The sequence below is a fragment of the Aquarana catesbeiana genome, linkage group LG07 (genome assembly GCF_042186555.1).
Source record: "Aquarana catesbeiana isolate 2022-GZ linkage group LG07, ASM4218655v1, whole genome shotgun sequence".
Taxonomy (NCBI): Eukaryota; Metazoa; Chordata; class Amphibia; order Anura; family Ranidae; genus Aquarana; species Aquarana catesbeiana.
This window is the reverse complement of record NC_133330.1, coordinates 86,131,517-86,155,186: the sequence shown is the minus strand read 5'-3', so window position 1 is coordinate 86,155,186 and position 23,670 is coordinate 86,131,517. Positions and strand designations below refer to the sequence as shown.

The 23,670-nt window shown below is 42.6% G+C and overlaps 1 protein-coding gene across 1 annotated transcript in view; it reads left to right on the top strand.

The window, feature by feature from the left end:
- Positions 1-23,670, top strand: part of LOC141103136 (inter-alpha-trypsin inhibitor heavy chain H3-like) — a 171,909-nt gene that overhangs the window by 137,725 nt on the left and 10,514 nt on the right. Inside the window, 5 exon segments of the mRNA XM_073592415.1 lie at positions 8,433-8,465; positions 10,449-10,481; positions 17,678-17,713; positions 18,336-18,449; positions 21,232-21,436. Of these exon segments, the coding sequence (XP_073448516.1) occupies positions 8,433-8,465; positions 10,449-10,481; positions 17,678-17,713; positions 18,336-18,449; positions 21,232-21,436 (421 nt within the window).

Here is a 23,670-nt window from a genome sequence, read left to right as displayed (position 1 = left end):
AGTATAGACCGAGGGGAATATCGGACCACTCTCCCCTGACTTTGACTCTAAATTTAAGCACTAGAACTAGTCAGAAGAGGTGGATAATAAACCCACTATGGCTGGACCTGATTAGTAGTCCAACAGAAATCTCTTCTAAGTTAAAAGAGTTTATAACATTCAATTCAGGTACAGCATCAGTAGGGGTGGTGTGGGATACCCTAAAAGCATATCTTAGGGGACTGCTACACCAGCAGGTCGCCATGGTAAAAAAAACATCAAGGGACCGGGAGGTAAGGGCTAGCAGGGAAGTCATGGAAGCAGAAGCACAATATGTGGCAGACCCAACCCGAGCAAAACAGGAGATTTGGCTCAATAAACAACAAGTGTATAAAGAGGTAATTAATAGAAGAGTAGAGAATAAGAGACTTTTCCAGAAACAAAATTATTTTGGGGAGGGAGAGAAAGTAGGCCGGATGCTTGCCCTCCTAACCAGGTCTAATTTATTCTCACCGGCCATCTCTTCAATTAAAACGTCAGCTGGAAATATTACGTCTGATCCGGCCGAGGTCTTAGAAACCTTCTCCACATTCTATAGAGACCTGTATAGGTCCCGCCAGGGCTTGAACCAGCGTGAGATGGACAGGTTCTTGGAGGGAGTAGACCTGCCCACACTCTCGGAGATTGATAGAAGCGAGGTAGATTCCCCTTTGACCCTGGAGGAGCTACAAAAGGCAGTCGCAGAGATGTCAGGGCAGAAATCTCCGGGCCCGGATGGGCTACCATTGGAGATCTATAGGAAATATGGGGAGACTCTGCTCCCGGAACTTCTAAAAGTGCTAGAGCAGGCGACCAGGGATGGTAGGCTGCCCCTATCAATGTCAGAGGCCGATATAGTAGTAATCCCAAAGGAGGGGAAAGATCAATCGGAAGTTGCCTCATACAGACCGATATCACTGCTGTGCACAGATGCCAAGATTATTGCAAGGGTGCTCGCATCTAGGCTAAATAAATGTATCGACAAACTGGTGCATCCGGACCAATCGGGGTTTATCCCCGGTCGGTCCACTAGTATAAACATTAGAAGAGCTTACCTGAATCTACAGGTACCAACAGAGAACGCGGAATCCAGAGCCATACTGTCTTTGGACGCTGCCAAGGCCTTTGACAGCCTGGAGTGGGAATACCTTTGGAGGGTGCTAGAGAAGTTTGGATTCGGCCCCGTATTTATCAGCTGGCTAAAAACTTTATATAACCATCCAAGGGCAAGGCTCAAGATAAACGGCGAATATTCGGAATGCTTTTCCCTCGAAAGAGGGACAAGGCAGGGATGCCCCCTGTCTCCTTTGCTGTTTGTTCTGGCCATGGAGCCATTGGCGGGAGCAGTGAGAACATCCACGGAAATACAGGGATTTCAAAGAAAAGGGAGAGAAGAGAGAATAGCGCTTTTTGCAGACGATGTCATATTTTTCCTGGGGGACACGACCTCTTCGTTGGAGAAAGTGATGCACTTAGTAGAAGACTTTGGAAAGTTTTCAGGACTAGTTATCAACTGGGAGAAGTCATCGCTTCTACCGGTAGACCCATTGGCCAACTCCATCCCGATGTGTTTGCCCCACTTGAAGATCACAGAGAAAATGAAATACCTGGGTGTTGTGCTGTCCAAGGACCCCGGTATGTTTATCAAGGACAATTTGATCCCCCTCTTATCAAAATTCAAGAGGAAATGCGATATTTGGAGTAGACTCCCTTTGTCGGTGGCAGGCCGAGCCAATTTGATAAAAATGGTTTGGATGCCCCAGCTGTTATACTTACTTCACAACTCCCCAACTTGGATTGGAGAGAAGTGGTTTCAAAAAATCCAATCCCTTTTTAGGGAATTAATATGGAAAAAAGGGCAGGCTAGGATTGGCCTACAAAAACTGCAGCGCCCCGATACGGAGGGGGGACTGGGGGTCCCTCAACCATTTATCTACTTCCTGGCAGCCCAGCTACAACAATTGGGCGGTTGTGCTACCGAGAGTGGGGGAAACAGCAATATTAAAATCATTCTGCAGGGGAATCCACACACCTCATTAGTGGGAGCACTGGAGGCAGACTCGCTACAAGGAGAAATCCCAACATTTAAAATGATCACCAAGGTCTGGCAGGCAGCTAAAAAAATAATGGGGTACAAAGGAATATCAGAATACGCGCCATTATGGAACAATAAGCGACTGCATGAACTATCAACAGTAGAAAGGAACAGACTGTGGGAAAACTGTGGGGTAAGCCGGCTGATACAACTATATGAAGGGGACACTCTGAAATCCTTTGAGGACCTAAGACGTGAGTACGGGATGTCAAGCCAGGCATTCTACAGCTACCTGCAGATCAGGCATGCTTTGAGCAAGCAGTTTAGTAGACAACCCCCAACATGGTGCAGGATCCCACTACTACAGACAATAATCAAATCAGAGACCACCAAGGGCTTAATAACAGAGGCATACACCCAATTAACAAAGAGAGGGAATACGAAGGCAGGTCTATCAGGGGGAAGGGGCAGATGGGCGGTAGATGTGGGGGTGATAACAGACGAGCAATGGGAGAGGATTCTTGAGCTTGGATCAGAGGTGTCAGTTTCTCCTTCACAAAAAGCCTCCCACTTGATGTTGTTACACAGATCCTACTACACACCAAAAAAGCTGTTTATGTTTGGCCGCAGAACCAACGACGAATGCCCTAGATGTAGAGGAACAGGTGACCTAATTCACATGGTTTGGAGGTGCCCAAAATTAGTTAGGTATTGGACCGAGATTATAAAGAAAATAAATGCTATGTTCAGAGTGGATTTAGAACCTGATCCCAAAATCTGTGTGTTGGGTTATGTCAGTAGTGAACTGAGGGATAGGAGCACAGCCATAGCGATAGTAAGATGCCTGTTTCAAGCCAGAAAATGAATTGCTCAAGCATGGCAATCAAGCACACCTCCAACCCCAGAAGCCTGGGCTGGAACGGTCAACTCCACAATATGGAGCGAAAGGACTTTCTACACCAGGTTAGGCAATTACAACTTGTTCATGAAACTATGGAACCCATGGGTCCAAGCATTGCCACACTCTCTACTAACACTACCTCAGCGCTGAGCGCAATAGCCTCTTTACCAGGGCAGAGATGCTGTTCCATAGCCTAGAGAACCGAAGTCAAGAGAGAATGTGAGAGGAGGAAGAGAGAGGAAAGGAGGGAAAATATAGATATTAGCTTAAAATAAGGTATGCACTGGAACAATTGGGGTGGGACATTGGGGGGAGGGGGTGGGGGGGGGTCACTAGTTCTAAAAGCAATAAATATAGCCATGCATGCAAACAGTAAGAGTTTGTGTGGCCAAGACGTATAGAGTGGGTGTTTTTTTCTTTTTTTTTTTTTTTTCTTTTTCTTTTCTGTTACACTTTTGTATAACTGTAACCTTATATATTGAACGCACAAATTAAACCAAGAGAAAAGCTTTAACGGCCACAATGATGTGATTTGGCAAGAGACAACCATGACTATCAATCTGAAAGATGTCTCTGATTAAGGTAGCTGAAGTGGCAAAAAAAAAAAAAAAAAATTTTGCTTTACTCCTCATTGCAAACAGTATGGTGGCTTCATAATCTTATATAGTCAACACGTCACCTTAGCTTCTAGTCACCCAGCACATAAGGAAAATATGCATGCATTATTATTTAACCATATGGCAAAGATTAAGAATAGGTTACATATATACAGTACATACACATTGGCCAGACCCCTAATTATTGTCTAGTTATAGTAATTAGCCCAAGCTTGTCAAACTCAAATTCTTCCAAAAGGGCCACCAAGTGCCAGAAGGTAGCAGAAAAACACTGTTTAAAAAATGCTCAGTTTATGCATGTCTATGGATGTATTACACTTTGAAGCCTATACACATAAGCTCATTCTATTGGCTAGAATATTCATTTATTGTCCAAATACAAGTATGGGGAATTTATTGTCCAAATACAAATATGGGGAATTTTTTATGCCCCTGAACGCTGCTCTAAAATACAGATTTAAGTGCCACATGTGCATGGACACATTGGTTGAAATAGTAGTGTGTTCAGAAGCATAAATTAAAAAAAAAAGTCTCCAAAACCTGTGTTTGTTTTCTGCTCATGTGCAAAATTGTTTTATTAAATATCCTTCTCAGATTTATTATTCTAGGTTGACAAATGGACACCAGTTTTTATTATTTTATTTTAAAGCACTTAAAAAAAGTCTCCTTAAAGGAGGTATTTTTTCTCTGTGAATAGCAATTGCAAAGAAAAATACTGACAGGCATCACAATCAATGATCGGTGTTTACTATCAAATTACCATGTCATAGCTGACATGATCACATGATCAGAAACCACACTGATTAGAAGGCATTGGGAGTTGTCAAATGACAGAGCAGTCTTATGGCATAGATCATGCAGCAGGGGACACTGTCGAAATAAAATGAACATCATGCAGCAGGGGACACTGTCGAAATAAAATGAACATCATGCAGGGGAATGTCAGTCTACAGATTTTAGATTTAAAAGGGGTAGAAGTGAAACCAATATTTTTTTCTTTTTTAGTTATCATAAAGGAGGGCTAGAACCTGCTATGTTTATTACTACAATATAAAAATAACTTGCACAAGAAATTAAGATACAAGGTTGCCAGTGTGAGAGTTACAGTCTTAGGCCTCAAGCACACAGGATATTTTTTTAACTCCTAAAAGCCATCAGCATTTTTGCAGAAAAAAACACCAGATGCTTGTAAAAGTGTCTAATACTTTTACAAGCATTTAGGCGCGTTTCGTTAATTCATTTAATTGACCAGAATAATTTATTTTGGCCATTGAAATTAATTCATGCTCAATCGCTAAACACACCTAGAGTTAATACTCATTTCAGTGTGTTTATACGTGTTTACAAGCGGCAAGAGATTTTTCTGCTCCAATTCTGCTGCTCCTGGACGCAATTGCAGAGAGTTTTTTTCCTGCCTCTAACATTAGTATGGATTTCCTGTCTTGGCAACAATGGTAACCAATGCAGCACATCTCCGTATACACTATTTCCAACCTTTTTTACCCCAGCAAAAATTAGGTAATCAGGGTCAGTGGGAATAATTGCCATTGAATTGTTGGTTAGTGAGAGGAATGCCCTCCCCCTTACAGTGGTAGTCATAAAGCCACCCTAAAAACCACTGAAATGATCATTAGTGTCATGCTGTTGGCTTTGCCAGGTGGTGAAGGAATTATGCAGGCATTGTCAAATGGGAGATCAATCAGCCACAGCCCAAGGAATACCTAGCACGCTATTCAGGGTCTCACATGCTCCCCCTCTCAGACACGGCAGTTCACAGCAAAGGGGTTTCAGCAGCAGCAGAGGTGGTTGGTGCGGTCAACCCAAAAAGCAGTGGGCAGAACTAGGTGTTGTCAGTTGTTACAGAGCAGTGAATCAGCAGTGACCATGTTGACAGCCAAGCCCCTGCAACATTTTCTTCATCCCACCTGTAGTGCAATCAGGCATAGCCTACATGAGAGTGGCAAATTTAATCTGAATTCAGAAGCGATGTAGCATCATTGCCACACCATCAAAGGAAGCCACATTAGGTGGACTTCACTGGCAGAATCACCAAGTATTTGTTGGTCCTTGCTGGGAGACAGTAAATAATAAAGTGCTGCGGCACATATTTACAGTGGGGACGGAAAGTATTCAGACCCCCTTAAATTTTTCACTCTTTGTTATATTGCAGCCATTTGCTAAAATCATTTAAGTACATTTTTTTTCCTCATTAATGTACACACAGCACCCCATATTGACAGAAAAACTCAGAATTATTGACATTTTTGCAGATTTATTAAAAAAGAAAAACTGAAATATCACATGGTCCTAAGTATTCAGACCCTTTGCTCAGTATTTTTTTTCACACCTGGATTTAGGGATCCTCTGCCATTCCTCCTTGCAGATCCTCTCCAGTTCTGTCAGGTTGGTTGGTAAACGTTGGTGGACAGCCATTTCTAGGTCTCTCCAGAGATGCTCAATTGGGTTTAAGTCAGGGCTCTGGCTGGGCCATTCAAGAACAGTCACAGAGTTGTTGTGAAGCCACTCCTTCGTTATTTTAGCTGTGTGCTTAGGGTCATTGTCTTGTTGGAAGGTAAACCTTCGGCCCAGTCTGAGGTCCTGAGCACTCTGGAGAAGGTTTTCGTCCAGGATATCCCTGTACTTGGCCGCATTCATCTTTCCCTCGATTGCAACTAGTCGTCCTGTCCCTGCAGCTGAAAAACACCCCCACAGCATGATGCTGCCACCATCATGCTTCACTGTTGGGACTGTATTGGACAGGTGATGAGCAGTGCCTGGTTTTCTCCACACATACCGCTTAGAATTAACGCCAAAAAGTTCTATCTTGGTCTCATCAGACCAGAGAATGTTATTTCTCACCATCTTGGAGTCCTTCAGGTGTTTTTTAGCAAACTCCATGCAGGCTTTCATGTGTTTTGCACTAAGGAGAGGCTTCCGTCGGGCCACTCTGCCATAAAGCCTCGCCTGGTGGAGGGCTGCAGTGATGGTTGACTTTCTACAACTTTCTCCCATCTCCCGACTGCATCTCTGGAGCTCAGCCACAGTGATCTTTGGGTTCTTCTTTACCTCTCTCACCAAGGCTCTTCTCCCCTGATAACTCAGTTTGGCCAGACGGCCAGCTCTAGGAAGGGTTCTGGTCATCCCAAACGTCTTCCATTTAAGGATTATGGAGGCCACTGTGCTCTTAGGAACCTTAAGTGCAGCAGAATTTTTTTTGTAACCTTGGCCAGATCTGTGCCTTGCCACAATTCTGTCTCTGAGATCTTCAGGCAGTTCCTTTGACCTCATGATTCTCATTTGCTCTGACATGCACTGTGAGCTGTAAGGTCTTGGTCTTATATAGACAGGTGTGTGGCTTTCCTAAACAAGTCCAATTAGTATAGTCAAACACAGCTGGACTCAAATGAAGGTGTAGAACCATCTCAAGGATGATCAGAAGAAATGGACAGTACCTGGGTTAAATATATGAGTGTCACAGCAAAGGGTCTGAATACTTAGGACCATGTGATATTTCAGTTTTTCTTTTTTAATAAATCTGCAAAAATGTCAACAATTCTGTGTGTTTTTCTGTAATATGGGGTGCTGTGTGTACATTAATGAGTAAAAAAAAATAACTTAAATGATTTTAGCAAATAGCTGCAATATAACAGCTCTCACTGGAGCACCAGGCTGGGGAGGGGGTGAAAGCGGCTGGCTCAGACTCTCAGTGGTGCACTAAGAGTTAGTTAGGCATCTGGGTGAATCCTGACATTGTTGGGATCCCTGCAGAGCCTAGGCCGGCTCTGTGACGTCAGCCAACAGTAGATTTTAGCCCGCTCCCAGCTGAATCTGGGTCACAGCAGTGCAGAACTAACTGCACTGCTGTGACCCATAGGAGAAGTATAGGCAAAAAAGCTTTGGCCATATTTCACCTTTTAAGCATCAGATATTCTACTGAAATATAAAAAAATGAAAACTTTTGTAATCGTGTACAGTTCATAATTGGTTTTATTTAGTTAAATTTGTAGCCATGGTATTATTACAGTTGTCATACATGTAATTTGCTTCTTTTTCTTACTTTCTAAATCTTCCATCTTCCTCAACCCACCAGGACAACGTAAGTATCGTACATTGAACACTTTGAATTTAATGGCCAAACAAACACTATGTTGTTGCACAAAGGAGAACACAGTATGATTAGTGCATGAAGGAGCAGGTAAAAATTGAGACAATTGGGGTATCACAAAAAATGAAGACCATGTTGTAGGAAACTCGGTCTAGCATTTAATCCTACTTTACTCTTCCTTATCTATGTAGACACTATAGAGCAAGGTGTAGGGGAAAGAAGTTTATAGAAAGGGGCAGGACTTCATGACACCATTACTCTGGCATATTGTGCCTTGCTCACAATGCCTTAAAATAAATGCAAAAAAAAAAGCATCCAACATAGTGAGTTGTGGGCTGAATTATGGACATCTACCTTATGAAAAACCATAGTAAACCATAGGCAGCTAACTTCCAATTGCTGTACATAGCATTCTGTTCTTCTGTGACACAACACGTCCTACTCAGCTGTGAAGTGCTAGTACTAGTTTTCATCATGGAGCTCTGGCTGTTGGGGAGTAACCTTACTCCATGCAACCCTAAATAAGCATACTCCATGCAGAAATGTGTTCATAGAACTAACCTTCATTATTACCATTGAGGTCAAAGGCTATCCTCCTCCATTAGCTTATGGATCAGTTTAAAAGACTATCCTCCCCCAGACGGTTGTGGGTGCCATGATTTAACCTGCTTTGACTAAAATTTAACAGCTGTAAGCGATAGGATCTGGCTTATCCTTTTTATGATTTAACCATTGAAAAAAATCTTCCCTTTATAGCTGGAAATGTTTACGCTGCTCAACCAGCTCCAAGTAAGTATTTTTTAGTATCTCTATTGAATATTTGTAGACTTTTGCAGAGGACACTGTTATTTCTTATGCTTTATCCAATACTATTTTAACATTATAAGATAAGAATTGCATAAATGCTAATAAGGTACTGTATATAAAAATCCATATATATTTTATCTGGAATACCTGATACATAGATTTTTTTCAAATTACTGGACTTTTTATAATTTGGTTAATTGTCACTGTCAGATTATATTTTACAAGAGCTCTACTTTTTTCCATTCTACCCTGAGCAATAATACCATCTTTAAAATTAACTTGCTTAAAAAATATGTGTAATAAATTGCTGTGAAGCAATAACAATGCGGAGCAATATGATGAAAAGCATTCAGCTGATTCCTGGATTTTCCCTAAATTACCAGCCCCATGTCATGAAAGCTGATATGTGATTTTATAGGACCAGACCAACATCTGTAGTAGTGATAGCACTGCTGCCATGGTCAATGATTAATCTATAGCATGATACCGTGGGCTGGTTAAAAGAACTAAGGGGGGGGGGGGTTGTTATAATAAAAATATTCCCCTTTAATATTGGGGAAGATTTAGAAATTCTGTCAAATTTTTATTACTGTCAAGCGTCAATGGATATGCACATGCTTGTTGCATATAAATGATTCACCAAATAATCAAGGAGTGATAAGGATTGCATCCCTGGACCTTGCTACTGCAAAAGCAAGTTAGCAAGGGCATCTTCAAAGTTTTATAAGCCAACAAGTTCCTTTTCATCTTAAAGCAAGATCCACTTAGTGTAACTAAAGGCAACACTTTTTTGTTCTGGGTTGAATGGAGAAGGATTACAAAACCTGCCAGGTTTTTTAATACTGCCTCTGCCCCTGTTAAGAAGATTCATCTTCTCTATTTTCCATGTTTAGTGTTATCACAGAAAATGACAGTAAAAGATAAATCCCACATTTTGGATTGTCCCCACAACAGAAATAGAGGGTAAATCTTCCAAAGGGGATGCTAGCTATGGTGAATTTTGTAACAACCAGGAAATCCTTAATTTGTAGGGATTTCCTCTCACTTCCTGTTTTGCCTATGGGACAGGAAGTGAAGGGAAGTACCCCAATGGGAATCAGATGAGCAAAAAAAAACTGTCAGGGGTTATAACCCTTTGTTAATGTACATTAAAGTTGTACTTTAATGGTTGTTAGCTTCCCATACAGAGTTTTATCATACATTATAGAAAGTTTAATGACAGTTCCCAGAAAATCAGGTCCTTCAAATCAGATTAGCCTACTGCATGTACCTCAGGATGACTAGGATTAGCATTCTCCATGCAGTTCTGAGTGTTAGGAAATAGTCTTGCCTGGGTAGCAAAGGCAAGCTTCCTTTTGTGCAGCCCTGAACCAACATCCTCCATGAAGGTCAGTTTTGAAAGGACGAACCTTATTGATTATTAAATCATTAAAAATGGATATCAAAGTCTACCCTCCCCATTTTTAAATATAGTAGAAAACACCTGTAGTAATTTCCAAAGGTGGTGAGCAGTCAGTGCACTGGCTTGTAGTGTCCTCCTTGCACCTGAGCAAACATGTAGATGAATGAAAAGCGGCAGCTCGATCTTCCACAATGAATAACTGTATTAATCCAAATGTGGTATAAAAAAATACAGGGCTTACGCATTTCGGCATGTAGCCTTAATCATAGCCATGATGGCTATGATTAAGGCTACACGCTAAAACGCATAAGTCCTGTGCTATTTTGTATCACACCTGGATAAATAAATGTATTCACTGCGAAAGATCGAGCTGCCGGCTTTCTTTCATCTACATGCCCTCCCTATTTAGCATGGGGAACAGGGACTAGCCTCCACCCAATTCTTGGTACACGGATTCCTACCTGTAGTTTTCGGATGAAGATTTTGGCTTTTCCCTGCATGTTTGGTGCAGAGTCTGAAACTTTATTCTTGATTTGACCATTTCATAAAATATCTTTTCACAGTTCCAAATGTTTACGTTGCTCCAATAGTTCCAGGTATGTCATTTTTATTACTACTTGTTGAACGTTTTGTACAATTTCTTAGAACAAAAACTCTTTTGTCTCTAATTAAAGAAGGATAAGTAACCTTGAAGCATATACCTTCAACAACAAGTCATCAAGGACAGCTCCCATATTTCTATAACGACCATGTCTTGCTTAAATTATATGTATAGTCAAAGTTTTCTTTTCTAGTTCTGGATAAAGCAGGGAAGGGTTAGAAGCCGGTTAGGTTTTTATTGCTGTCAGTGTCAATACTGTGGAGAGTGACCCTATTTTTCCTGGTAGCCATTGTCACCAGAACAGAAAGTGAGGGGAAATCCCAAAGTTTAGAATTGGCAGCAGAACAGGAGGTAAGGGGAAAACTTTCAATAGGCACTATTTACTACTTATCCAAGAGGGGAATTACACTCACTTTGCAGAGATTTTCTGGTACAATATTTTTTTTATAATGAACATGACAACATGACAACCCTTCACCCATGCAGTAGTATAGCATGTCAAACAAAATAAAAAGGCATGGGCTGAGAGAACATGAACAAATAACTTTTATAGATAATAAATGTCCTCTGACCTAGGGTAACAAACCGAAGGTCCACATATGTCTCCCAGGCCAAATGGTCTACAAGGAGAGTCCGTGTTGCAGTTGCACTAGTTTGCATCAAGTAGAAAAAAAAAAAATGTGTTCAGTTCCACAAAATGCCTCTGGTCTGGGTGGGTAGTCAGTAAAATTGGTTTTGTATCTAGCGGTGTTAGCCACATGTTAGCAAAGAAAGGAAGGGGGAGCCCTAGACCCAGGGCCTCTGTAAAAAGCAGGAGACAGAGGACTGCCACAAGCCCACTGTCAGCAACAGGGAGAGAGAAAGAGATAGACTAAAGAGGAGAGGAATGGGAAAAAAAGAGAAGAAAAAAGTGATAGGGGGAGAAGGGTAAGTCTTGCTGCAGTGTGGGAGAGTTGCAAGGCAGATGTTAGCAGAGACCCAGGCTGTTTCGATGCAGGGTGGGGAGAGCGGTTATCATGTAAGATACTAGTAATTTTTTCATTAATCATAACCGATAAATGGTATTCATAACCGAAAACCGATAACCATAACCGGTCAGGATGGTCCTCACCATGGCAAACGAAACAGAGGTTTCTTCCATGTTCTGGCTATCGCCCTTTTAGCAGCTATGAACGTCAGCTTTTGTTGGTATGAGAATAACCCCTGGATCGGGCAGTGCAGCAAGCATTTTGGCATCCTTGTGGATGGGTATATGGAACAACACCCTGGACCAGAACCCTGTGAGACCGGGACAGAACCACCAAACATGCGCGACATCCTCTCGTTGACCACAACCCCTGAAGCTATAGGATGGGTTTGAACTAGCTATCTGGGCAGGAACCCAGTACCATCGTACAAGAACCTTATATGAAGCTTCTTGGGTAGCCGTGTTTAAGGAGCACTTAGCAATGGAGGACCAGGCTTTGTTCCAGTTCTCTGGGTCAATAGAGGTCTCCAGATCATGTTCCCACTGGGACTTATAAGATACTGCCACAGGGGAATCTAAAGCATTAAGAGAAGTGTAAATCTTCGATATGGTGTCAGGGGAACCAGGGGAATGAAGACAGATGTTCAAACATTGTTTTTTGGAAAGGGTAGGAGGAGTTGCACCTCAGTGAAGAAATCCAGTGGTGCAGTTGGGCGTAGCAGAATTCTGCAGGTGGTGCCTCACTGGAATCCCAAAAAGGTCCATGATTGAAGTCTGCGAGAGGAGAGGAGGTGGCGGACATCAGTGAACCCATGGGCAGACCACCAGGAAAAAGAGCCCAGTTGGTCAAAACCCGGCGGAAAGAGGGGGTTGTTGAAGAGAGGGAGAAGTGAAAGACTTTGCAGAGATTTTAGTTCACTTTCTGTTGTATCTCTAGCACAGGTAGTGAAAGAAAATCTCCCCAGTAGGACACATGCAGCATAAAATGAACTGATACCAGAGCTAAAAAAGGTGGCCATTATACATACTGTACACTTTAAAGCGCTTGTAAGCTTGTTTTGCACAACCTTTGTTTTGATGTACCTAGAATATATTTAGCTGATACACAGTTTAACCCCCCTGGCGGTATTCCCGAGTCTGGCTCGGGGTGAGATTTTAGTACCAAAAGCGGTAACCCCGAGCCAGACTCGGGATCGCATTGCTGGATCCTGGAAGACGCGACTCACCTTGTCTCCGGGATCCCGCGATGTTCTCACACTGTGTTCGTCGGCCGGATCCTCCGCCCGATGCACTGTGTGCTCTGTGTGCCCTGGCTTCCATTCCCTGCGAGCGTAGCGACGCAGGGGGTGGACTCGGCGGCAAATTCAAATAGTATATAACACAAACACACTGATACATTGTAATCCTATTGGATTACATTACTAAATATAATAAATATAATAAAATTGACCTCAGATTGCCCCCCAGTGCTTTGTCCAGTGCCCCTGCCTGCAGTTTTACTGTACTTTGTGTCTGGAAACTGCAGAGCGACCATGGCATCCAAAAAGCGTGCTTCAACCTCAAAAGCGACATATGACAATGCTGGAAAACAGCGACAGCGAGACAGAATCGCTTGCAGAAGTGAGTGATAGCGAATCATGGGGAAGTTCGTCATCAGGCACGGAAAGCGATTTCAGCGATGATCCTGCAACTTTGCCCAGCGATGTGCGGACTTGGTGCTCGATTGATTGTGGTACGGAGTACACAGCACCCCCAAGATTCCCGTTTACCGGAGCGCCTGGTATCAAAGTGGAGGTTGAAGATGACAGCCCCTTGGGATACCTCCAACTCTTTTTGACTGATGAGGTCATAGAAAGAATTGTTACGGAGACAAACCGATACCAGGAGCAACAAGCTGCTATACCTCAGAGGTTTTCAAGGAGCAGAAAATGGGAACCAGTGACCAAGGAGGACATCTGGAAGTTTCTGGGCCTAATTATTCTCCAGGGAGTGGTGGGGAAACCCCTACAGAAGTGGTACTGGACAACCAACAAAATATTAGCCACTCCTTTTTTTGGCACCATCATGTCGGAATACAAATTTTCTCTCATAATGAAATATCTGCATTTTCAAAATAATGACGAATTTGATGAGACTTCTCATCCAGCTCCAAAACTGAAAAAAATTTGGGACTTATATCAAATTATTCAGAAAAATTTCCAGCAGACCTATGTACCAGACAGAGACGTCAGTATCGACGAAAGTCTTATGGACTACAAAGGAAGACTTAGCTGGATACAGTACATGGCATCTAAGAGAGCGCGATTCGGCATAAAATCATTCATGCTCTGTGAAGCCAGCACTGGTTATATATGGAATTCGGTCCTTTACACCGGGAAAGGGACCAAATTCAACGACAGATTCAGTCAATATGGAATGGCAACCGCTTCTGTTCTCACTTTGATTGAGCCATTGTTGAATCAGGGGTACTGTGTAACCACAGATAATTTTTATACTTCTCCAGAACTCTATGAGTTCCTTCTACAACACAAGACGGATGCACACGGGACTGTTAAAGCTAACCGGCGTAACATGCCGCCAACCTTTGCCAATAAAAAGCTCAAGGCAGGAGAAATAGTTGCCTGACAAAAAGGCAAAATGATAGCACTAAGATGGCGAGATAAAAAAGATGTGTGCCTAATGAGTACCATTCACAACACCTCTACTGTCATGGTACATACAAAAGGTGGAAAAGACGCTATGAAACCTCAACTCGTAATGGACTACGACAACACAATGGGAGGTGTTGACAGAGCTGACCAGGCCATGACTTTTTACCCTGCTATGAGAAAGCAACAAAAAAAATATTACAAAAAAATCTTCAGGCATCTTCTTGAACAGTGCCTGTGGAACGCTTTCATTCTTCTAAAAAAAAGAGTGACAGGCAGTGTGATTCATGCAGACTTCGTTTGGAAAGTTGCAGAACTCATATTTCTGAAGCACCAAACACCAACCACTGTAAATAGATCTGGACGTCGTGCTGCTGGCGTTGTGAACCCGTAATGTCTGACAGGTCGACACTTTATGGACCACATTCCACCAACGGAAAAGAAGGCAGCACCCACAAGGATGTGTGTGGTTTGCTGCTCTAAACGTGATGACACAGGAAGGAAAGTCAGAAAAGAAACCCGGTTCTACTGTCCTGACTGTGACGTCGGACTTTGTGCTGTACCCTGTTTTAAAATTTACCATACCCGAGATGTTAACTAAAGCAATATGACTACTATTGCACTCTTGTTTGGCAAAAAAAAATGTCAGTGTTTTTGATTTATATTATTTACTAAAATGTATTCAATAAAAAGTATTATTACTATTATATTAGTATTTGTTATTATTTATAGTTATTTATTATATTATAATTTATGATTTTGTGTTTCAAACTTTATCATACCCAGGATGTCTACTAGACTCTTGTTTGGACAGATTTCAGTGAGTTATTCCTAAGAATTACAGGCCTACAATATAAAATGCCACATTTCCATGCAAAAATAATGGTACCGCTTTCAGCACCTAAAATCTGAAATAATCATACTGCCAGGAAGGTTAAAGTGGTATTAAACCCAAAGGCAAACATTTATTATATTGCAGCTTGCCAATTCTTAGATGTGATGGCTGCATTACATTTGTTTTTAAGAGTTTTTTCTTCTATTTTCATCTGGTGGTCTGGCAAGTAAGCCTGTTTTTCAAAAGAACAAGTTCTCTTGCAAATGTATCAGTTACAGGTATGAGACAAACCATTTACCAGTGAAAGGAGTGCTTACAATGATCAGCTTTAAATCTGCTAGTACTTACATCTCTGTTAAAAAAAAAAATCTGCTAGTACTTCTAACACTCCCCTCCCCCCAGATTAAAAATGCTGCTGTCCAAAGGTGCCCCTGTGTGTCTTCGTCCAGAGTGGGGCACACTGTAATACGGGAGGTGTGTTTCTGGCCGGATCACCAGGTTTAAACAGTGAGAAAAAAAAAAAGGAAACTGATGCAGCCACCACAGCTAATGATTATAAGCTGCAATTTAATTAGGTTTTGGGTTTACTACAACTTCAATTGGACATTGAGCCTAGGTTCACAGTGATGCGATTTGGCATGCGAATTGACATGTCAAATCGCATGCCAAATCGGTGGCCACTGTCGTCAATGGCACCATCTGAATCAGTGCGACACCGCACTGATTCCCAAAAGTAGTTTCTGTACTACTTTTGGCGACTTCGGGGTGAGATTTGTATAGACATCTGTGCAGGAACCCGCACAGATGTCTCTGAAATCGCTCCCCTAAGTCGGACTGACATGCGGGAATGAAATTGTGCGAGTTTAGCGAGTTCAGCCAGTGTGAACCTGGGCTAAAGGACAATATGTATTGAAGTGTCTGAAACAGAACTGTTGTGCAGCATACACACAGTCGGACTTTTCGACCGGACCGGTCCGACGGACCGAGTCCGGCGGACAATCCGATCGTGTGTGGGCTTCATCGGACCTTCAGCTGACTTTTCCAGTCGAAAATCTGACGGACTTTAGATTTTGAACATGCTTCAAATCTTTATGTCGTAAATCCGCCGGACCCAGAAATCTGCTCGTCTGTATGCTAGTCCGACGGACAAAAATGGGCGCTAGGGCAGCTATTGGCTACTGGCTATCAACTTTCTTATTTTAGTTCAGTGTACATCATCACGTACAAATCCGTCGGACTTTGGTGTAATCGTGTGTAGGCAAGTCCGTTCGTTCAAAAGTCCGTCAGAAGTCCATCAAAACTCTGTTCAAAGTCCGTCGGACCAGTCCGGTCGAAAAGTCCACCCGTGTGTACACAGCATTGGACTTCCAGCACATTTTAAAATAAACCCCAAAAGGGTTGTGACATTAAATTGTTTCATTTTTGTTTTACCCGTGCATTCCACACATTACATTTATATCTTTGTAATGTAACTATTTGGTCTCACAAAACCATGTTTATAGTGGGTCATGCAGTACAGAGTCCTGGGAGAGACTGTCAAAATAGGTCCTGACAAAAAATTCCGCTTTCGATGAGATTGCACGATAATCTGATCGTTAGTACACAGCTGTCGTCTGAAATTTTCTGAAGGGACAAACACGAAAATTTTTCTCGTACAATACCAGATCGTACGATTTTCCTTTAATCAATACAGTCTTTGTCCTGAAAATAGCTTTGGCCATACTACACCTTTTTAGCATCAGATATTCTACTGAAATATAAAAATGAAAACTTTTGTAATCGTGTACAGTTCATAATTGGTTTTATTTAGTTAAATTTTTAGCCATGGTATTATTACAGTTGTCATACATGTAATTTGCTTCTTTTTCTTACTTTCTAAAACTTCCATCTTCCTCAACCCTCCAGGACAATGTAAGTATCGTACATTGTTTCATTTTTGTTTTACCTGTGCATTCCACACATTACATTTATATCCTTGTAATAGAACTATTTGGTCTCACAAAACCGTGTTTATAGTGGGTCATGCAGTACAGAGTCCTGGGAGAGACCGTCAAAATAGGTCCTTTTTGTTAGTACATAGCAGTCAATTAAGCCTCGTACACACAATGAGAAAACCGGACAAAAAATTCCGCTTTAGATGCAATTGCAATAGTACACAGCTGTCATCTGAAGTTTTCCTGAAGGGACAAACACGAAAATGTTTCTCGTACAATACCAGATCGTACGATTTTCGTTTAAACAGTACAGTTTTCATCCGAAAATACAATACAAATACATTACAGCACTTCCGAATTTTTTTTCTTTCGTACGAGAATTTTCTTACTTTAGTAACCTATTCTCATTTGATATGGAGACTAGAATGCAAAAATAACCGAATGATCATTCGTCCAATAATCTTATTGTGTATGCTAGGCTTTAGTTTCTCCCTTTCTTGTTACTAGGACAGGTGAGAAAATGCAAAGAGTTGCAACATTTTATTCAGGAGGTCCATTTGTAAATCTGGTCTTTGCCTGACCTTCTTACTTTGCAAAAGTGTGCAAAATACAAGTGTAATATATTCATTTGAATGAAAGCAACAATATGCACAATTAAAATCATTCTGGTCACTGGGTTATGGCATCACCAAGTGTGACACTGTTAGCATTTGTTTCTCAGTAGTTTTTACAATTCATTTAATTGAAAAATAAATGTAAAGTTGTATAATGCAATTTTGAATTCATCTGTTATATTTTGATTTACAGCGCAGCATATTCGAAACTATGGTGTAAGAAACTGGGGTATGTTTTTTGTTTTTTTGTTTTTTTTTTTCATCTCTTCAAACTACTACTTCACTGGAAAGCATTGATGCCACTAGTTTTTAAGAAGCTGTATTTCCACAAATGTTATTAATACTGTTCTAATCCCACATGCCCAGTTCCCATATTTTTTTTCTTACTTATACTATAATGATACCCCTCTCAACCCCATTATAAAAATCCAAAGAAAACCAATGTTCAACAGATTTGTGAACGCACCTGACCCACCTCCCTTGGGTGCTGAAGAATTTTGGCAAATGCTCTTTATATTGTGTTATATTATGTATCAATACATGTATGGGGGATCATTTTTCTATTTGACAGTACTCATTCTGGATGTTAAACAATAATTGAACAAAAAACTACATGCTGTAATATGTGCTTAATTAACACACATTGACATACATACTTTAAGGATATAATTGGCTTGTATGAAAAATACAGATCTTTGTACCTAAAATGCAACATGCAGCATATTTTTACAATGTAATACAAAAAAAAGGTATATTGATTTGAAAAGGTTTTATTTAAAAAAAAAAGTTTTTTCAGGACTGTGCATTTTGCCAAAAATTTGTCTAAAAGTAACTTTTATCTCTGGTAACAGTGGACTCAGACCCTCACTTTGTCATTGCTGATCCACGCAAGAATGATGCTTTGTGCTTTAATATACAAGAGGATCCGGGTGTACTTCTGAATCTTATAACAGACCGAAAGCAAGGTATTGTACTGGCCAATAACTGAAGATCATTGTTTGTATAATTTAAATATCAGTTTCTTTGTTAATATGACTAGAGTGAAGTTGTTGCTAGGCCAGGACATTCAAGTACAATATGTACATATTCTTTACAAGCAGTAAGTCTAGGTTCACATTTGTGCGCACACGTCGCCAATACAGCAACCCACTCGCGGCTCTATACAGAGATCGGGGTCACGCCGTGTCCTAGCAACACAGGCACGGCCGCCATTGCCACACTGCGCGCCCGTTCCGAGAGCTGCACTGCCCCGCCGTCATTTGACGGTGGGCGGGCAGCAAGCAGTTAAAAGGCACCGCATGGAATCACATGGTGTTGTGATGCTTTACAGTTTCGCATGCGTAACAAGTGGAGGTTTCGCCGATGCGTGAAGATGCCATTAAGAATTGCACACCTGTGTGTCTGCAGGTCGGGAACACGTGCATAATCACACATTTGTGAACCTTGTGAATTCATCTTCAAATTGACAAACTCAGCTCACCCATCTCCCCCCTCCCAGAAATAAGTGTGAGCCTTCTAGCCAGTGACGGCCTGTTCATTAGGGGCGCACGAGCCATGGATTCAAGAATCCGGCCCCCTGATTTACATGCAGGGACACCGGACCATGGATTCCAATGGGGGGGTGTTTTTTTTTTTAAAGCATGTGATTAGAGCCCAAGGCTCTAATAGGCTTCAAAAAAGGGTGGGCTCGGGTCACAGAGCACTGTGCTCCATGCCCACCCAGTTGTGTGACAATAGCAAATTAATATTCGCTATTCTCACACTAAACCTCCTCCTGGCCAATCAGGAAGCGGGTCGTGAGACCTGTCACTCAGCTGAAAGGACAGGCGATCCGATTGGACACCTAGCACCTAGGAGGAGGTGAGAAGAGATGCGCGGCAGAAGACGCCGTGATGGAGAAGAGGACACACAAGCTGCTGCCCATTGCCAGCTGTAGTGCTGCCTGCCTGCCTGCAACCTATGGGGTAAGTGCCGATCACCGACCTAGAGCTGCCACTGTATCCAGCCTCATAATGAAAAACATAATGAAAAACACAGGGCCCCTCCTCTGCATTTATAGTAGTAGACTAGAAGGCTGTCAGGTTACTGCGGAGAATGCTGAGAAATTGACCAGAACCTGACTGCAGTGGTCTGTTATAGACTTTGTCAATGAATTTCTCCACAACGCTCATTAGCACATGCGCAGTGTACGCTGCATTCAAGGCATGTTTCTGGTGATAACTGTCACAGTCAACATGCTTATGTAAATTCTCAGCCAGACATTCTAGCTCTCAAATGGCTGATTACATGTGCAGCAATATGGCAACTGCAGATTTAAATATAGACTAAGATGGTACTGTCCTTGGCGGCAAAAGGATAGAATGATTATTTCCACTTTCAAAATGTGAAACTATCTAAATGTCCATAGTTTTGCCTAAAATCTGAATCAGCTAAAAAAACTCTTTTGGTCAGTGGTGGCCCCTAATCCATGCGCCTGGCCCCTAATCTACATGCAGGTCGCCAGGCGCATGGATTCCAATGGTTTTTTTTTTTTGGTTTTTTTTTTAGAAGCACGTGATTAAAGCCTGAGGCTCTACTTGGCTTCAAAAAAGGGTGGGCTCGGGGCGCAGAGCAGGGCCGCTTTTAAGGCAGGGCAAAAGGGGCAGCTGCCCAGGGCCCTGTCATTGTTGTGGGGCCCAAAGTAGCTGCCTCATACTTGCCAACTATCCTGGTTTAAATTCCCTCGTCGGGTTTTAGTCCCGTGCTGTGTCCCAATATCTCAGTGTGAAGTGCTGATACTAATGCTGCCCAGCTCTGCCCTTTTGTTGTGTACAGATGACTCACCTGCAGACCCTGTGTTTACATGTAAATTACCGGCATTCATATGAAAATAGCGGTGGCATTCATATGTAAATAGCGGCGGCAGGCGGCATTGATATGTATATCATGCCCCCCTGAGGTCATATCCACAGTAATCTCTAGCAGCCAATCAACAAGCATAAATCATGTGCTGTAACCAGTGAGCCGTAATGTGTGCTGTAACCTCTAGCAAACAGTCAGTGAGCGGTAATGATACACTGTAACCTCTGGCAACCAATCGTAATAGCTGCCCGATCTGATTCAGTAAACTGATATTGAGTCCAGCTGCTACTTATTGTATGTCTCAGAGCAGGTGGAGAGCGAAACTGCATGGGGGGGCCCCAAGAAAAGTTTTGCCTAGGGTCCAATCAATATTAAAGATGGCCCTGACGCAGAGCACTGCTCCCTGAGCCCACCCAGTTGTGTGACAATAGCGAATTAATATTGTCTTCCTGATTCTCCTCCCGGCCAATCCGGAAGCAGGTCCTGAGACCCGATTGTTTGACCCCCCCAAACAAAATCTAGGACCAGCCGCCACTGCTTTTGGTAACTCTCCAAACTAACTCCCTAGTAGTAAGACTGTTATGCCTATTTAGTTTAGGGGCATGGTATAAGCAGATGTATTTACTTTATTCCTTACTCCTGCCAGCTTCTTGCGCAACACGCAAATGGTCCCAGAAAGATGTTCCTCTTTAATGGTTGATGGACCAGCAATCCTGCATTTTATCTGAGGATGATGAGGGTCTGCTCCTATACCAAGGCTGGAGCTGGAGCATTTTATCTGGAATTACTGTAAAACATTAGTGTGAATGGTTCCAAAGGCATATTGTTATTAACAATCAGCGTTAGCCTTCTGTGTTAACAGATTTCCCCCTTGCATGTGTACTTATAATAGGTCTTCTTTTTAAGGTATTGCTGTGAATGGAGAACTCATAGGTGATAAGACAACAAATAAAAGTGTGCAATCGATTGAAACCTATTTTGGAAAACTGGGTATTGTAAACAAGATGGTAAACCTGAGAATTGAAGTGACCACAGATGCAATCACTGTCATAGATGGTGACGACCAGACAACATTCTCATGGCTGGACACAGTCACGGTAGACCAAAAGGGGTATGTATCTGGCGCCAACTGTGTATGTCAAGCCAAATAATTTTGGATAACAGTAAAAACTTGATATGAGTTCTAATCCTTCCCTGCTTTATCCAAAACTGAAAAAAAAAATGTTCTTTAATGTAAAAGTGATCTGAGCGATTACACAGACGCCAGATCACTTTTAAATGTGGGGAAAGGTGGTTTCCTCTACTCTGGTTTGATCAGATGCTTTTGAGGGCAGAGGGGAGATCTGGGACCTAATAGACCCCAGATATCTCCATAAACACGACCTGTCATGACCCATGCTATCACAAGGCTTGTAAAGCATCTGCTCAAACTGATCCAAGTTTGATCAGATGCTTTTGAAGACAGAGGGGAGATCTGGGGTCTAATAGACACAGATGAAGTACAGTATGCACTTTGGTAAATAGATCTTAAAGCTTTTTATAGACACTAAAGGATCAATTCACAAGGTAACACATTAGAATAAGAATCCTCAGTATCAAAAAAGTGACAGTCATTTACAGCTAAGTCCAATGAGATTTGAAAAGTACAGTTGCATGGCTGAAAATAAAGCTCCTTATCCTGTATTAAAGCTTTCTGAATTGAGTCTGAAGTCATTGTTGCTTAACCTTTTCTGCTGCTGAAATGAAACTCAACAATTTTTCATGGCCCCATATATACTACAGAAGAAGCACACAGTTGTATAGATGTTAAACACCACAATAAATAAGCACACAGTATCTCACAAAAGTGAGTACACCCCTCACGTTTTTGTAAATATTTTATTATATCTTTTCATGTGACAACACTGAAGAAATGACACTTTGCTACAATGTAAAGTAGTGAGTGTACAGCTTGTATAACAGTGTACATTTGCTGTCCCCTCAAAATAACTCAACACACAGCTATTAATGTCTAAACCACTGGCAACAAAAGGGAGTACACCCCTAAGTGAAAATTTCCAAATTGGACCCAATTAGCCAGTTTCCCTCCCCGGTGTCATGTGATTTGTTAGTGTTACAAGGTCTCAGGTGTGAATGGGGAGAAGGTGTGTTAAATTTGGTGTTATTGCTCTCACTCTCTCATACTAGTCACTGGAAGTTCAACGTGGCACCTCATGGCAAAGAACTCTCTGAGGATCTGAAAAAAAGAATTGTTGCTCTATATAAAGATGGCCTAGGCTATAAGAAAATTGCAAGGGCCCTGAAACTGAGCTGCAGCATGGTAGCCAAGACCATACAGCGGTTTAACATGACAAGTTCCGCTCAGAACAAGCCTTGCCAAAGTTGACCAAAGTAGTTGAGTGCACGTGCTCAGCGTCATATCCAGAAGTTGTCTTTGGGAAATAGACATATTAGTGCTGCCAGCATTGCTGCAGAGGTTGAAGGGGTGGGGGGGTCAGCCTGTCAGTGCTCAGACCATACGCTGCACACTGCATCAAATTGATCTGCATGGCTGTCGTTCCAGAAGGAAGCCTCCTCTAAAGATGATGCACAAGAAAGCCCGCAAACAGTTTGCTGAAAACAAGCAGACTAAGGACATGGATTACTGGAACCATGTCCTGTGGTCTGATGAGACCAAGATAAATTTATTTGGTTCAGATAGTGTCAAGTATGTGTGTCGGCAACCAGGTGAGGAGCAGGCCTGGACTGGGACAAAAAATAGGGCATTTTAGACTGAGCAGCCCATGGCATATTTACCAGGAGGCACGGAGAGCATGGGGGGGGGCGGAGAATGTGGGGGGGGGGGTGGAGAATACAGGGGAGTGTGGAGAGCACTAGGGGGGCCTGAGAGCACAGAGTGTGAAGAGCACGGGGGGGTGAAGCGCACTAGGGGACCTGGAGTGCACTGAGGGGGCGGGGACCACGGGGGGCTGGAGAGCACAAGCAGGGGCAGAGAACACAGGAGGTGAACAGCACGGGGGGGAAGAGAGTACAGAGGGGTTGGAGAGCATGGAGGGCTGGAGAGCACTGGGGGGGTCTGAGAGCACAGGGGGGCCTGAGAGCACTGGGAGGAGCTGGAGAGCAAAGGGGGGCCGGAGAGCACAGGGGGACTGATGAGCACAGGGGACCTGAGAGCATGGGGGACTGAGGAGCACTGGGGGGGCAATGAGCACAGGGGGGGCCTAATAGCATAGGGGGCTGGAAAGTGCAGGGGGCTGATGAGCACTGGGAGGGGTTGGAGAGCTCTGGGGGGGGACCCGAGTGTACAGGGGCTGGAGAGCACTGTGGGGATTTGGAGATCACTGG